A 15,776-nucleotide genomic window follows, 5' to 3' on the forward strand; every position below is an offset into this window, starting at 1 on the left:
CTGTATTACAGTATTGTCAAATAACAGGTCATATTAGGAACATTTGTAATAATTTGTAATCCTCTGACAGCTCGTCACTGCACTCTCACTCCCGTCTGCTCAGAGTAATGTACCCACTTGACCATCACAATGCTTCAAAGACAAAGGAGTGTGCACTTTACCGGTGTTGGCTGTTTCTTTGGAGGAGTCTGCCACCTGCTGCACAGCTTCTTGAGCTGCCTGCACTGGAAAACACATCACAGAGACTCACAGTGGCGGACCAGCTGAGTCGTTTACATGTGAAAGACAATTTTAAAACGTTTGCGAAAAAATAATAAGATTAATTGGAATGATTTATCTATCAAGTTGCTCTTTTTCAACCAAGAAAGACAAACCATTGTGGGAAGAAAAGCCTTCACCAGACCTTACTGCGGGCCCTGTGTCATCTGACAGCTGTTCTACCTGCAGTGTCTGTGACTCCCTTCGCGGCCGAGTGGCTCGAGCCTTTCAGGCTCTCGAAGGACTTCTTAAACGAGGCCATGGCTCCTGTCTTTATCCCTGCAGCGTCCACACATCCGTCTGAGCCGACAGCGGCAGGAGAGGCTGTTTATACCCTCTGTTTGAGCCCGACGCCACCAAGCCTGCACGTTCCAGCTGGATTAATCCGAACAAAACCCGCCCAAAGAGGCCCGATCAGACTGGCATCCCAACTATGGCAGCGTCCTGCAAAGGGCCAGAGCCCGCTCAGCAGATTTCACACATCCTGTAATCAAACCCCCAGACAAGAGTGAGCAGAATAGGGAAACACGTGAGGGCGATTTTAAATAGATCGACCAACAGGCAGGACAAAAACACAGAATTGGTTACAAGAGGTTTAAAATCTAATGAGAGATCACTGTCCAACGTGAGTTTAAACATGATCAAACAATACCACGTGGTTTCTTTTTTTTAATCTTTATTTACAGAGGAATGTATGTCTGGCTTAACACATAAACCTTTGTATTGACAAGTCCTGCAATTGAAAGCACATATTGATATGACAACCATTATGATTTCAAGACATAATATATTGACTTTAACTTGTTAAAATCTTCAGTACACACAAACACACGCACACACACACACACACAAACATGTACACTCTGTCAGTTTCAGAGATCACAGATTTACTGGAATGATTTCACGAGCAAATATAAAGATACAATGTAAAAAACTCTTACTTCAAAAAAGTTCAAAGAAATTTCCAAAGAAATGCAAAACGAAAAAGAAAGAACCCACAAACAGGCATTGTCGACACTTAGGTGGATATTATTGTTTTCATATCTGCTTGCAACCGGACATATTTATTTTTTCCAACTCCCAATGTCTCATTGGAAGATGACGAACATCTATTGCACATTTTTAAATACAGATACACACAAGAACAAAGTCACAAGCCCTGGCTGGTCTCATTTCATTGGGAGGGAGTCAAGGAAATGAGACAGAGAGGACGAATCCTACGTCTCAATAATTACCTACACCCAACACATCACATTAATAACATGACATTTACAATATATAATAATAAAAGATTTGTCTTGAAGGAAGAACATTTTGTGGGAATGCTTGTCTTTTTTGTAGATTTTTTTGCAACGGGGATGTAATAGTGATAGTTTCAGCATTTGTCCTTTTTATTATTAGAAATATTATTGTGCTGCTGGTTGGTCGGTGTCTTTGACTGGTGCTTTTACGCTTCTGGCTCGTAGTCCTGGCTCCCCTGGGAAAAGAAGAACCCATTTTTAAGAGCCAGGCAGGTCAAAGCTGAAGCACAGAGCAGCTCCAGACTTAAATTCAACAGTATCACTTTGATTAGGACTTCATCTCAAATACAACTTAAATACATCTAAGAAGAATACATATAGCAGTGGGCTCATGATTGCGGTCTGCTGAAGGTGATGACGTCACTCGATCACAGCTGTAAGCTGCCCTGCTGGTCTCTCTCTCTTCAGCCTGCAGAGGGCAGCAACATCCTACACAAGCTTCAAGGACGTGTCGTGAGCACATTCCCAGCATCCTTTTAACCCTGCACACACCTCTTTCACACACAAGATCATAAAAAAAAGGACAAAAATACAATACAGCCGCCGGGAATATGCAATAGTCTTAGGACATCTACTGTGTTCACAAATCCAAGAGTGATACTGGATGAGATGGGTTTGCATGTGCAAAATCCTCCCTAAGAGGGCTTGGTTATTTCTAGCGCTCAGGCTTCATATTCACAGCACTGCAGGGAGACCCTGGCATTACCCACAATGCACAGAGGCAGAGAGCGTCATCACCACACCCATTCAGACAGAGCTCACACATTGCTGGTGTAGCAAAGGATGGGGGAGGGGAAGCGATGCGGAGGAGAGGAGCAGGAGATGGAGGAGGACATGGATGACACAAGCCTCTGAGAAATTCACTTTAAATTTGCATCTCAGGCAATATCTCGGTTTTATACCTTTAACTGATGAATGCAATAATACACAAAGCAAACTAAAAGGAAATTCAACTGAATGCATTGAATAAATTGAACATCATTAGCTAAATTAAATCTTCTTCCAACTGAAGCTGATTCTGAATATTTTAATATTCTCAGAGAATATAAAAGTCTGCTAAAAACATAGCTGATGCCGAACGTTATATAATTATACATACAGATGAAATGATCGTTTCCACATTATGTACATAGTGTGATATTTGTATTTACTCTTAGATATTTAAAATCTGGTTTCAAAGCCATTGGTTCTGCAGAGTTTTTCTCGCCCCTGTCAGCCAAATTCCAAAAATAGCCATCGGTGTCATACTCCCACCCATCCTCCACACACACACGCACACGCACACGCACACGCACACACACACACACACACACACACACACACACACACTGACACCCCCTTAACGCTCAATGTAGGTAGGTGCTGTATTCACTGTACTCACTATGCTATGTTGCAATTGTGTTTTCATTTCCAGCAAAAATAAGGATTACAGAAGTGTGTGTGTGGGGGGAAGTGACACAAGTGTGAAGTGCTATTGAAATAAAATACAGCTCAGATGTGTAATATATATATGTATATATATACTCTATATTGTTAGTTTTTTTTACAGGCTTTTTGCAAAAAGCTATTTCCAATGAAATCTTACTTCAACAAAGAGACATGAGATTCTTTATTGTGAGGCAGACACATGTATGTGCTTTGTGTCGTGGAGGAGGATTACCTGCTGGGACCCATATGTCTCCCCTTCTGGCTCCAACATTGCCTCTCCCTGGCCCTCCATGGCCTCCTGCCCGTACTCCTCAGGCTGCAGAGACAGTACGACGGAGACAATGAGGATATAACAGATCTACATTAACAGAAGCAACTAAACATATTTCAAGTTACTACATACGTACATCACTATTACATTTGAGTCACAGAGTCTCAGCATCAGATTTTTCAGAAATACATACAAGTTATCCAAAGATTATCCAACCGAAAAACCCAGGCCAGTGTTGCCAACACTTTTCTAATGATAGTAGTTTGCAGTACTATGCTTATATCTAGCAACAAAGTTACAAAGTCTGCAACACTGGCAGCCCATCCCTTCAGGCCTCCCTCCAAAGCTACACCACCAAAATGATCACGATGAACGTAAAATAACAAACATGGCTATTGTTAAATTTGGTTCACGTTGTACAAGTTGAGCATAAGCCCTGTCCTTTTTGGCCACCATTTTTTCGATTAGGAAACAGTAGTTTTACTTGCAGGGGACAGAATATTCTTTCTTCCAGATAGTTAGAAGAATACACACAGAATACCACCAGTCTGATCTTTGTCTATTTGAAGTGACGCTGATATTGATTGATATCTTGACACTGAGGCTCTCCTTCTGATACAGGCAGCGCTCCATCTGAATGCACCTCCTACTTCGAGCCCTTAAAACAAAGCTAGTGGGTCAGCACACGTGTATTTTTAAACCCAGCACTAATCAAGTCAATTAGGTCAGGGAAGATCAGACCATAATCCTATGTACTGTATCAAGCTGGTATTAATGCTGTAAGCCAACCGAAATGATTAGCGTGGCCATAAATGCTGCACAAATGGAAACCATAAAGACACACCTAATCAGGCGGATCATTGGCTGAGAAAAAGTGAACATGAAAAAGGGTGTTCGCGGGATTATAACAGTGGATAACGACACGTTTTGTGTCTGATTGGTCACATTTGAATTCAGTCGAGACTCAAACACAAGCGACGGCTTAATCTTAAGCCAATTTAGCATAAATTTCTCTTAAAAAGATTATTGAAATATTTGATTGTAGGAATGGATCAGTAAGTGCAATTTCAAGTGCAGAATATAGTTACAGCGAGCACATACAGCCCAGCACCAGCTCGAGCTAAACAGTAGATAAGAATGCCAACAGTTTACCAATCTGTTGTCAGGGTGTTGGAATGAGTAGTTGTATCACTCAGATAGTGCCTCTGAGAAGCCAATTAGAGCAGGCTGTCAGATTTACTAGATTAGTGAGTCAGAAGGAGTCCAATTCTGAGGGATGAAGGCTTCGGACAGCAAGAGGACCTCCCTTTCTCACTGACAGCGAAAGATGAAATGTCAACGTGCTTGTAGCGCACGGCCAGGTCGTTTAACCAGCAGAGAACAAATGTTCAAGCTTTGCTATAAGTAGATTTTTCCAAGTCACATCTGTTGTATTTAAATTATATTTTATAGGCTGGAGGCAGCTCTGTGTGCAGAGAAGACTGTGCGGAACAACAACTCATCCTCAGAAACCTTCAAGCTTCCTCCTAATAAACGAGGGCAAAGCCTTCGCACAATTGTATTTGGGACTATTTCAACCAGCAGGTCCACCCCTTTACATTTTGCAGAGTGAATATTGAGGAATGCATAATCTGGCTGTGGAGCCAGCCTAACTTTAAGTACACAAGTAAACTTTTTCTCAAAAACCAAAGTGTGATAATGTTTCCTTTGCTAGCAGCACATGTCTCTGCTTACAGCAGAGGAATAAAACAGATGTGGACCAGTAACTCTATGTTGAAGTGACACGCAAATTCATCAGCCCGTGTTTATCCTGCTAAAATCGGGCTCTGCTACGAGCACAATCCCATCCAGACTTTAATGAATTTACACAATTTACAGCAATTTGCCAACTGTAAGTGATTCATGAATCTGGAACGAAGGTTTTATCTGTCAGTTGTGCATGTGTGCACATCCATCAGTAGGCTCAATGAAGGATAACAATACGCTGCTGTATAGAAACAGTTTGCAGCCATTTCATTATATGCGTGCCATTCCATGGACTTAAATGTGGGGATTTACTGTTCTCCAGTCTTATATCTTTAGAAGGGTCTTTCATAAGCAATTATTTCATCTATGTAAAGATATGAAAAACTAATACAAATAAAAAATGCATGGTCAAAATTGCATTTTTTACAAGTATTAGTTTTGGATATATACATCCAGAATCTGGACATGTTTTTTAAAATTATATATAATCACCTCTGATCTCACAATTAAGGGCCACTGATTTCCTGTAGGTGTGCGTGAACACTGCCATACTTTGTCTAATAACAGGAACATACTGAAGAAACTAGAACCGTGTGTCACAGGGAGCTGATGGCGACTGTAACGCTGTACATACGTTCATGTCAGCAGGGAATTCGTCCTTTTTCCCCAGGCCAGTGGCAGCAACAATGTTGCCGTAGGCTCCAGTGGTCTTCTCAGCCACTGCAGAGACACACACACACATCATGGACACACAAACATTATCTTAACAGATCCAGCAGACAGATTAAAAGCATGTCCTCAATTGAATATTATACATAATGACCACTTACACTTGCCCTCTTCGACACACAAACCCTCCCTTATCACCATAATGAACTGTCCTTTTCCCAGCCAGGAGTATGTGGCTGGTCACGGTAATGAAACTGAACTAATGACGTTTGCGTTTGACTAGCAAAGAGAAAACTCACCTGAGCCCACGCTGTCTTTGGCCTTGTTACCTGAATTAACAACAAAAAAAAATAGTTAGAAATGCTAATTGAAGTACCATTTGACATTTTGCTTTTCAGGACACTCGCCCAAAACTAACCACTAAAGCACTCAGAGTTGTAATTTGTTTTAATGCATAATTTCTGAGCACCTAGCTCTTCACCACCTTGATAAGTCATCAACCTGACAGCATGATTCATGACACACTGATGCTACAGAAGCGTCCTGCTCATCACTGCTCACATGATAAACTGTGAAATGTAACTAGCATGATTCTCTTTGATCTGTCACTACCGACCAATCATTTTTTCATACAACTGATGCAATAGTTTTTTGTTCACACCTCCAGGAGGTAATAACGAACAATCATGGATGCAGAACTTGGATTGCTTGGTACTTTTCTTGTGAGGAATTATCAAACCACCAATCGATTCTCTGACCGTTGGCAGATCTCATCCATCTACCTTTACTCCATCAAGCTATTTGGGCAATCAAATAGTGCCCACTGGTCCTGATCACTGAAGCACTGTCATCCTCTCTACTGTGCAGCAGTCACATGCCTTATTGGTCCCTAAGGGCCTTTAAAAGCCCACTGAGAAGAGATGAAATGATGATGAAGTACAGAACCAGCACTACAAAAGGGAAGTCTCAAAGCAAAACCTACATCTAAGATGTGCCTCCAATTGAGCATCTGCTGTGGTGAAGTGCAGCTACCACACTGCATATTCAGTAATAAAATACACGATTTGATAATCGTTTTCGAAAATCCCTTTCAAGCTCCTTAAGTGTTGAAATTGAAATTAATTTTTTTTTGATTAAAATCACATTTATGGTTATAAAAAAACGGATTATGTCTACTGTTCTTGGGTGTGAAATATATTATATTGTTGTCACCTAAACATTGATAATATACAGAAATAATATATATTTGAAACAGATTACTAAGAGTGTTTTTTAGGCTGTAGCTATGGTTTAGCATTTGTTAGTAAGAGATATGCTGAGACTGCTGTAATCGGCTGCATGCTGCTAATGCTCGATGAATAAGGATGTTAGTTGTGACATTGAATGGTATCTAGTACAGCAGGTTTTTTCCTCATTTCTGCCTCTCCTGGTCTTACTCGGGTTGTCTGCTCCGCTCAGCTGGGTGGGCGGTCTGCAGCAGCTGTCAAAAGGTGGGCCCTAGGCCTATCAGATCACTCTCACCCCTCCTCCTAGAGGGGCCTTCGAGCGAATCATACGCAGCTTTCTAGGGCACCGCTATGCTCAACGAGCAGCACGCAGGAGCACAGCGATGCCACATGACACGGATATGCTCCTCTCCCTTTCTGTGCACTAGGCAAAAGGCACGAGGAGACGTAGCGTGGAGAAGACATATAATGAGCATGCACGTGTTTTCACTACAGATTGACATGTTCGGTCCTGGTGATGAGTGACAGGGATACGGTTCTAAATATGAACGGGTTCCATCTAAATGCAGACACGTCAGACAACCTGTCTTGGCATGCCCAACGTCACCGGCTCAACGGTACGGGCTGGTGACTGTCGAGCTACCAGCAGGAGTGTCACTGGGAACAGCTCAACAACTGAGAGAATAAAACTCGTAATGGCTGGCAGATTCCAGGGCCCATGACCAGCTCTGAGTGTCATCTGGTCCTCTCCCATTCACCCCTAACAGACCAACGGTAAGCTAAATAGCAGATCTCGCTAATAAGGAAGAATGTATTCACACAAATGACATGGGGTTGTCAGTATAGACATACAGCTTGTGAAATATATGAAATCCCACAAAATACAATAAAACAAGTGATGATTATCAACTTTAATGATGTGGTAAATGACTTGACGATGTACTTCCAGCCTCACAATCATGAGAATGTTCTGCTTTTCTATATCTTGTAAAACTGTAAACAGTGAGTCTTTGGGCTTTGGACTGTGGGTTGGACCAAAGAAGCAGTCTCGGGAATGAGCACTTTTCACTATTTTCAGACATTTTATAGACCAAATATTTATCAACTAATGAAGAAAATAATAATCAGAAGAATTGCTAATGAAAATGATAGGTAGTTGCAGCCCTAGACAACTCAAACTAGGTTCTTTAAAATATAGTCGTTATCATTTTCTTCAACATTTTAATTATTGAGCTTGGTATTAATTATGTACACAATAACGGGTTAACACTGGCTATCTGGATATTAAAATGTAATTATTTCCTCATGATTTGACGCCATTAAAGAATAACCGTAAATTATTGACCGGCAACACAGACAATTAAATTATGCATAGCACTACCTTAATAAGGGAAACGTAAATTAGGTTAACTGTGAACATTTGTGATTTTCAATGTTTCATTATGAATACAAGATGATCAAAGATATTGAGACAATAATGTGTTTGTTTATACTGTTCCTTTGCCCAGCTGCTTGCTAAGCTATATTCAGGTGTCCATCCACCTTCATGTCCCATGTGTATATGAATAATGATCGAAAGCAAGTGAAATGCATTGGACCAATAGTCTATGGCACACATTTGGCAATTGTACTTTGAAGTTATACAACAGAGGCACTGATCTGTGCAAGAAGCAGTACTGGTGTCCATTACAAATTAAACTGCACTGTAAAGGACAAAAGCAGAGGCCTTTCACCATCCTGCTGCCGCACCCCCACCCCCACCCCTGTTCCCATCTTCTGCCTGTAGCCCAGCGGGCACGAGGACATTCAGAGCCTCATATTACATCACACGCACGTCAAAATAACTCCTTATCTTAGTGCATCGTTTTTAAAACAACTCGTTAATACGGGACAGTTTGATAATACATAGGCTAAAATGATAATTTAATATACTGCATCAACCTGAATAAATAAAACCAAGATATTGATCAACTGTCAGGCAGATTTATTAAATTACTGCTGCCATAATAACTCTGAATTTTGAGGAGTGCATTCAGTTACTTATCATGCCGTACACTTCATACACACCATTTTGACTTACACCCCATATTGAGTGCACTAAAAAAAAGATTTATTTTACAGGAAGTTGGTGCATCATTCAACCATTTGTTTCAGGACATAATGGGGATGCTGCAGGACCTAAATCATAAAATATTCTCTCTGCCGGTTTGTCGCTGCTCATGCATACTAGGAAGGGACATTAGCAGTCGCCATGTAAAATAACCTGCAAACAGACGTGTGATCATCTTACCTACAAACATAACTCCTTCTTTAGTCTTTTCAGCTGCAACCGCAACTCCCTCCTTGGTCTTCTCTGCGGCCACGGCCATCCCCTCTTTCGCTTTAGACAAACCCTTCATAAACACATCCATCTTGGCAGAGTAACTGTGGAGAGATGGACCAGACACCTGCTGTCAGTCACCATCACGGCCGCCACTGTGTGTGTGCACATCTCATTTATAGGCACTTGTGGCATTTAGTAGCTCTTAATAATACCAACCAACTTTAAGTCTATCATTTCTATCTATTTCTACAAACCTCTATGAATGTGAGTCTATTATACGACCGTACGTTACGGTAAAAAGAAGGCAGCAGCGCCTCCTGTGGCAGATCCTGGCAGCTGCACTCCAGCCATTAGGCTGTAGTAAAACCCCTCTGTTCACTCATGCATTCATCCCCCTTTGCACATCCTCGGCTAAGCATGACATATTCAAAGGCGAACAAACATTTCAATGAAATGGTTAATTGTGGAGGCGCTCATTAATTATTGCTCGCCTGTAACGCTACTCTCAGTGGCAGCTATAGGGCTGCGGCTGAGGATAAGAGCAGGCCGTTTAGAGGGACCGTACGTCAAATATATACCAGAAGGAAATTTATTGCAAGAGCCACAACACGTTGCTGGGGGAAGAAAAGCACCATGTCCACCATCATATCCACACTCGCTATACGGTTTAAAGCGTGGACTCGTGTGGATGCAATCTGAGCTCGTCCACGAAGGGGAAACATTTTAATAAAAAACAGGCCACACGAACAGCTCCAACCCATGCGAGTCCCACCCTGGGTGTCGCAGGTCAAAGCTTGAATTACCACATGCACATCCTTTCACCGTGTCGACCATCTCTCACGTTTGAATCTTTATCGTTACATCATTTTTTTTCGCGACACAAATAGATAATAACACGCAAAGTAGGATAATAAACATCTCAAAAGGCATGTCGATCGGGAGCGTCGTTGTTTTATGCCACGGTGCAAAAAAAAAACCCAGCGTCTTCTAATGACGACGCTCACATGCACAGTCCTCCAACAGTGGCGACCTCTATACGCGTTAAAACTGCAATACTAATGTAGGAAATGCATGACAATAAAAAAAAGAGTCGTTACCTATTTACAAATAGCCGTCGACTTGTCCCCTTATGATTCAGTCGCACAGTCGAGTCACACTATCGCCTGAATGGGAGATCTTTTCAAATGATGACTAGGTGGGCCTTCCTCGGGCTGATCTCCACCAACAGGGACGGCCCCCTTCGCGGTGCGGCTCAGGTTTTAATGTCCCCCCTCCCCCTCCCCCCTCTCCACCATGGTTCCATCCACTACTGAGCCCCCTGAGACGTCAACTTGCACAGCAAGGAAAAGGACATAAACAGAGCCCCCCCACACACACCTCATCTCGTCCCGTTTCTATTGCAGACGTTAGACCCGCTGTCCATCACGAAAGTGACTATAAGGATATTATGTTACATTGACAAAATAGCATTTTCATATAGTACACTAACATGTCATCTAGGTGGAATTATAACACGATTTGTCACAATTTGATTAATTAAATAACAGTGAAACAAACCTTTTTATTTAGACTACCACTTTTACCTACTTTTAATGTTCTCTTGTGGACTCCATTTTGGATTACATTTTGCTACTGCAATAATTAGCTTATTGCACTAAAGCTGGTACCATTGTTATTGCCTTTCATTAATAAATGCAACCGCCTACATGTAATGTCACGTAGTTTAAAAAAACACATTATTAACCGGCTCAATTAGCATTCAGAATAGCTATAGAGTTGAAACACGTTTTAAATCAATTATCCCACTTCTGTGCCAATACTGACATGCGTAGAACAGATCGGGAGGGTGATACCATTTTAAATAAGAAATGGGGGGGGGGGGGGGGTGTTCAAATATATATATATATATATATATATATATATATATATATATATATATTTATAAAACATTTATGAGCCATATAGTATTATTTGAGCTGCTATTAATTGAACTGTTTGATATTCGGTTTGTTTTTCATATAAATGAAAACGATTTCTAATCCTCGAATAATTAAACAATACCAAAAGTGTTATTTATTGTTTGTAGCCTATTTCCCACGCCGAGTTTTAGTCCTGAACTGGAATTCAATGCTATGTAGTCACGAGCTCTTGACTTTATCTTGTAGCCTGTACATTTAGGACCATAGCGGACGTTTCTCAGCCAATCAAAGTAGAGGATGACCTCAGATCGAATCATGGTTGAATATCGACAAGTTTATCAGTTATATGGGTACAGTTATTAAATTCATCCTCTCAAGTACCCTTCATTTAAATGAATGAGCGAGGACGAACCTTGACGATCACACATGCGCAGTTGACTACTGAGGACGTCCTTTGCGTGAACCGGAACAGCGAATGTCAAGTTATTTGTAGTTTCAGCTACATAATAAAATCTATTTCGCAATCTTAGTTGTCCTTTTGCCATATTTTTCAAAGTGAAAAGCAAAGTCCGCCCAAAATAAAATATGATATTCATAATTTGCCAAAAAAACTACAGTAAAATCTGAAAATAGACGGACGGGGTCAATAAATCCAGAGAAAGTTTGATAAAACCATCTGCTTTTATAATAGTTCAAATATTGTGAAATTATGAATAGCATAACTTCTTTTGAGCTGACTTTGCATTTCATTTTCTCAAAAACTGTACAGTAAAATCACAAGAATCCAGTGGAAACTTTAGCTAACCAATGAAAATTCAACGATTAGCGTGGGTTCCCTACGGGTTCTCCGGCTTCCTCCCACGGCCCAAAGACACGCAGCTCCGGTCAATCGGACTCTAAATTGCCCGTAGGTGTGAATGTGATGTGTGGTTGTCTCTATGCCCTGTGATGGACTGGCGACCTTTCCAGGGTGAACCCCGCCTTCGCCCAATGTCAGCTGGGATCGGCCCCAGTGCGCCGCGACCCTAAATAGGATAAGCGGTTCGGATAATGGAACGGATTGGTTCGGATAATGGTAATCGAATGGTTCGGATAAAGGAACGGAATGGATTATTATTTGGTAATATAATATATTTCGAACCCTTTTTCAATTAAAATCAAATAAGTATTGTAACTACACATTTGATAATTGTATTTCATATCATGTCTAAAATGATATTGTTTTTGACTTGTTATATCACATTTGACAAATGATTTCTTAAATAGGTCTATCTCCGTGCTTTTTGGGCTATCCAAGCCCCCGTACCGTAACACCACAGGATCATTACACTTCAAGCAGCGGCTCACTTGACCGCAGTTCCTACAACCGTCAACGGTTCAGTACATTTGGACCTCATCCGGAAACGAGTCGAAATGATACACCGGTGTATCCGTTTTCAATTTAGACGTAACGTACACGATACCGTCACGTGTCACTTATCACGTTTGATGGAACCGAAGCAGTTATTAATGACTCGAGTCACACAACGTTACTGTCATTGAATGAAGATGAAATATAATGTTAGGTTAAGCTGAACGAGGAGTAATTCAACAACAACAACAACAACAACCGTATGATGGCGGACCTCTCGGCCACAGAGACACGTTACTCTACGTTTTTTAAAACGTAAACATAACGTCTCATATTGTGATATTTACTGGAAATGACATACAATATAACCAATAGCAAGTAGAAAACTATAAGCTCCCTGCCGATCTCCCTCCAGACAATTCGTGACATCCACTTGTGGATGAGTCATTGAGTCGTAAAAGAAAAGAAACTATGAATAATAGAGAAAAAACACACAATATACAGTAGATCATGGCTAGCTAGGACAAGCATTTCTAATCATATTTTCCTGTGAATATAGGGGTAGAAATATATTTTTTTAAATGTGGTGACCAAAGTAATGCCACAACATTGTGCATGCAGAGCTGCCCATTTATGGTCCTTGAACAAACTGACAAACTTGTAACTTTAAAAAAACAAACCTTTACGATATGTCACTGTTAGATAGATAATCTGTAAATTAAATCAGGTTCCTCCACCTCCTTTTGTTGATCCAAATGTCATTTGCAAGATTCCACCACAACCAATCAGAGGGAGATTCTTACTCCATTGCCATATTTCTCACCTCAGTAACCTAATTTAGTGTACCGCTAATCTGGAAAATTAGAAAGTTATTTAGACTCTGGCCGGTTTCTCGCCTGCGTTCCAAAACTGTACATGGCTGTGGCCATTATGTGCAATGTCCTGAAGGAAGTAACCGGGTAAAGACCACGGTTCTGTCCGACACAGAAAGCTTATCTAGACAACCCCAAACTATAACATTCACCTCCCATGTATTAGTTTTGCTGCGAGAATATATAAACTTTGTATTGGATTTGTGAGCTGAATCGTATTTGTGCTTTATACAGTAAGAAAGTAGAAAGCTCCATCCTCAGCCGAGCACTGTCCAGGGTCCTGAACTGAAGTGTGTCTCTGTCCATAGTGCTGAATTGCTTAAGCTACAAATCACACATCCATGCAGGACAGGATGCATTTCATAAGGGGTTATTAATGTATTGCATCAAAACACTCAACATGCAGTTAACCCAGTTGTCTTTTAAAGTTGCTTTCAACACAGAGGTACATTTTATATCTTGGTTTTCTCACTGACTGTTTGAATTTGTTAGCTGCATCCGCCCTCTTGTGGTCTTTTGGGGGAATGGCATGCCAAACATGCTGCAGCTCCAGCAGCCTTTACTGAAATGGCACATGGAATAAAATGAACTGTTCATGAGTCCATATCATTATGTATAATTACATAGACACCCTTTAATTGGATGTTAGTAAACATGCAGTACCTCCATCTTAGCATCTTGTGTTACACATATTTAAACCAGCCTTACCAAATATGTCACATTAGGGAGTGCAATAACTTTATTGTCAGGGTGGAAATGTGTCTTTTGCTCACCAAATACAAGAAATAACAACATAAACAGCAGACAACTAGTTAGCGAAACAAATACATAGAAGTGGTCATATTACATGTTATAACAGTTCATGTCAATATCTGTGGCTTTAATCTTCTCTGTCACATTGCTGAGTTACACATATTGCTGGCACTTTGGATGAAGGACTCTTAACTTTTAGTTGCCAGAGGGACTTTATAGCCTCCATGAGCTCAAAAGCTAAAACTGACTGAAGCGAGGAAGGGAACTATCTGACACAATCCTTTTGGTAAAAAGATGAGTCTTTGGGGGATTTTCCAACTATTTTGATTGCCATTGTCACAATCCTATAACTTAATTCTTATGTCTGAGGTTGAGGTAAGTTTACTAAAAATACAAACAATTAAAAATGTACCTGGAAGTCCAGAACTGTACCGAGGTATTTAAAGTGTTCCACAAATTCAATAATGTTCGCAAACAAGTGAAACGTTTTTAATACATTCTATAAGTTTGCCACCATTTCATTTTTAATAATCAAGACAAGCAAGGATGTTTGTAAAGCTCACAGGGTGGACAAATGAATCGCATAATGTCACCGACTGAATTATAACTGAAGAAACATTTCCCTTTACTATTTAGATTCAGATTTTGTTTAAGTACATTGTCACTGTTTGAGCAGTTGGCTTCTCTCCTAAAAAGAAAATACAAAATGTATGAGAATAAAGTTACCAGGGACACTGTTGCTAAATGTAAAAGTAGGGACGGTTTCAAATAAAGTCGCATTGCGTTGCGCATGCTACTTTTAACAATATGTGTCTGTTAGTAAGTTAGTAAAATCAATTTCTAACACTTCATAAATGACTCATTTCGTCAATTTAGAAAGTTCTGTTCAGTAATAGGCAATTGCTTCAGCCAACAGTTGCTATGTCATAGTGACTTATAATAATTCTCTCAAGAAGAACTTTCAGGTCCAGGCTTTCCTTGCTTTCATATGAACTGCCACATTCCGACCATTATTAGTATGCTAGATTTCACTCCTGTGGTCGAGGTAACTAATGATTGGGGGTAAGTATTGAAATGGATAATAAGCTAATATACATGAAAAGACACACAACAAGACTCCATCATGTAACTTCAAAGACGAGGTAGGATTATTGAGCGTTAATCCAAAACACAACCCATGTTGTGGATGTGGGACCAACATATTTGATTAAAAGTTATGTCACGTAAAGCGTAAAACATACATCTAATGCAGTTATGAGTTACAGTTTTGCGATGTAAATAATTTAATTCATCATTCATTAAATCACACATACATTTTCCCTCAAAAGTGTGTTTGTCATTTTCAAGTCACATTCAATTTGTTTCAAAAAGTTCTGAAGGGGCGTTCGTTCCAACTAAAAACATGGTTTTAATTCTTAAAACCATTTTTTTATTATCTGTTTTAGACGCTGTTAATTTGACAAGTTGTAATCATAAGCAACAGTTTTGATGGCTGAAGTTCAGATTCCAGTAAACACGTCACAGTTGGACTTGGTCCTGATTGGCTCCCCTGGGTAAAACAGCGCCTTACAAAGCCTCCTCTCAGCAGGTTAACTTAATGTGAATTAGAGGAGCACGCCATTTGCTATAAAGAGCCCGTTGTAAGCCTTTGAGTACTTG

General features: G+C 40.4%; 1 protein-coding gene across 1 annotated transcript; it reads right to left on the reverse strand.

Annotated features, from left to right (window-relative positions):
* Window positions 1-930: 930 nt before the first annotated feature.
* Window positions 931-9,316, reverse strand: sncb (synuclein, beta). The gene is made up of 5 exons (XM_034543898.1): window positions 9,190-9,316; window positions 5,973-6,002; window positions 5,639-5,724; window positions 3,220-3,303; window positions 931-1,735 (listed from the first exon to the last, which is right to left on the reverse strand). Exons 1-5 carry the CDS (start codon window positions 9,308-9,310, stop codon window positions 1,706-1,708), a joined length of 351 nt encoding a protein of 116 aa, XP_034399789.1. The 5' UTR covers window positions 9,311-9,316; the 3' UTR covers window positions 931-1,705.
* Between the last annotated feature and the right edge of the window lie 6,460 nt (window positions 9,317-15,776).

This window comes from Cyclopterus lumpus, chromosome 10, assembly GCF_009769545.1.
Source record: "Cyclopterus lumpus isolate fCycLum1 chromosome 10, fCycLum1.pri, whole genome shotgun sequence".
Classification (NCBI taxonomy): Eukaryota; Metazoa; Chordata; class Actinopteri; order Perciformes; family Cyclopteridae; genus Cyclopterus; species Cyclopterus lumpus.

Excerpts from the sequence above, each read along its gene's own strand:
- sncb (XM_034543898.1), bottom strand. The coding sequence starts at position 9,310 with ATGGATGTGTTTATGAAGGGTTTGTCTAAAGCGAAAGAGGGGATGGCC. Across the intron at positions 5,725-5,972 it reads CAAAGACAGCGTGGGCTCAG|TGGCTGAGAAGACCACTGGA; the intron begins GTGAGTTTTCTC and ends GTGTCTCTGCAG. Across the intron at positions 3,304-5,638 it reads AATTCCCTGCTGACATGAAC|CCTGAGGAGTACGGGCAGGA; the intron begins GTATGTACAGCG and ends CTGTCTCTGCAG.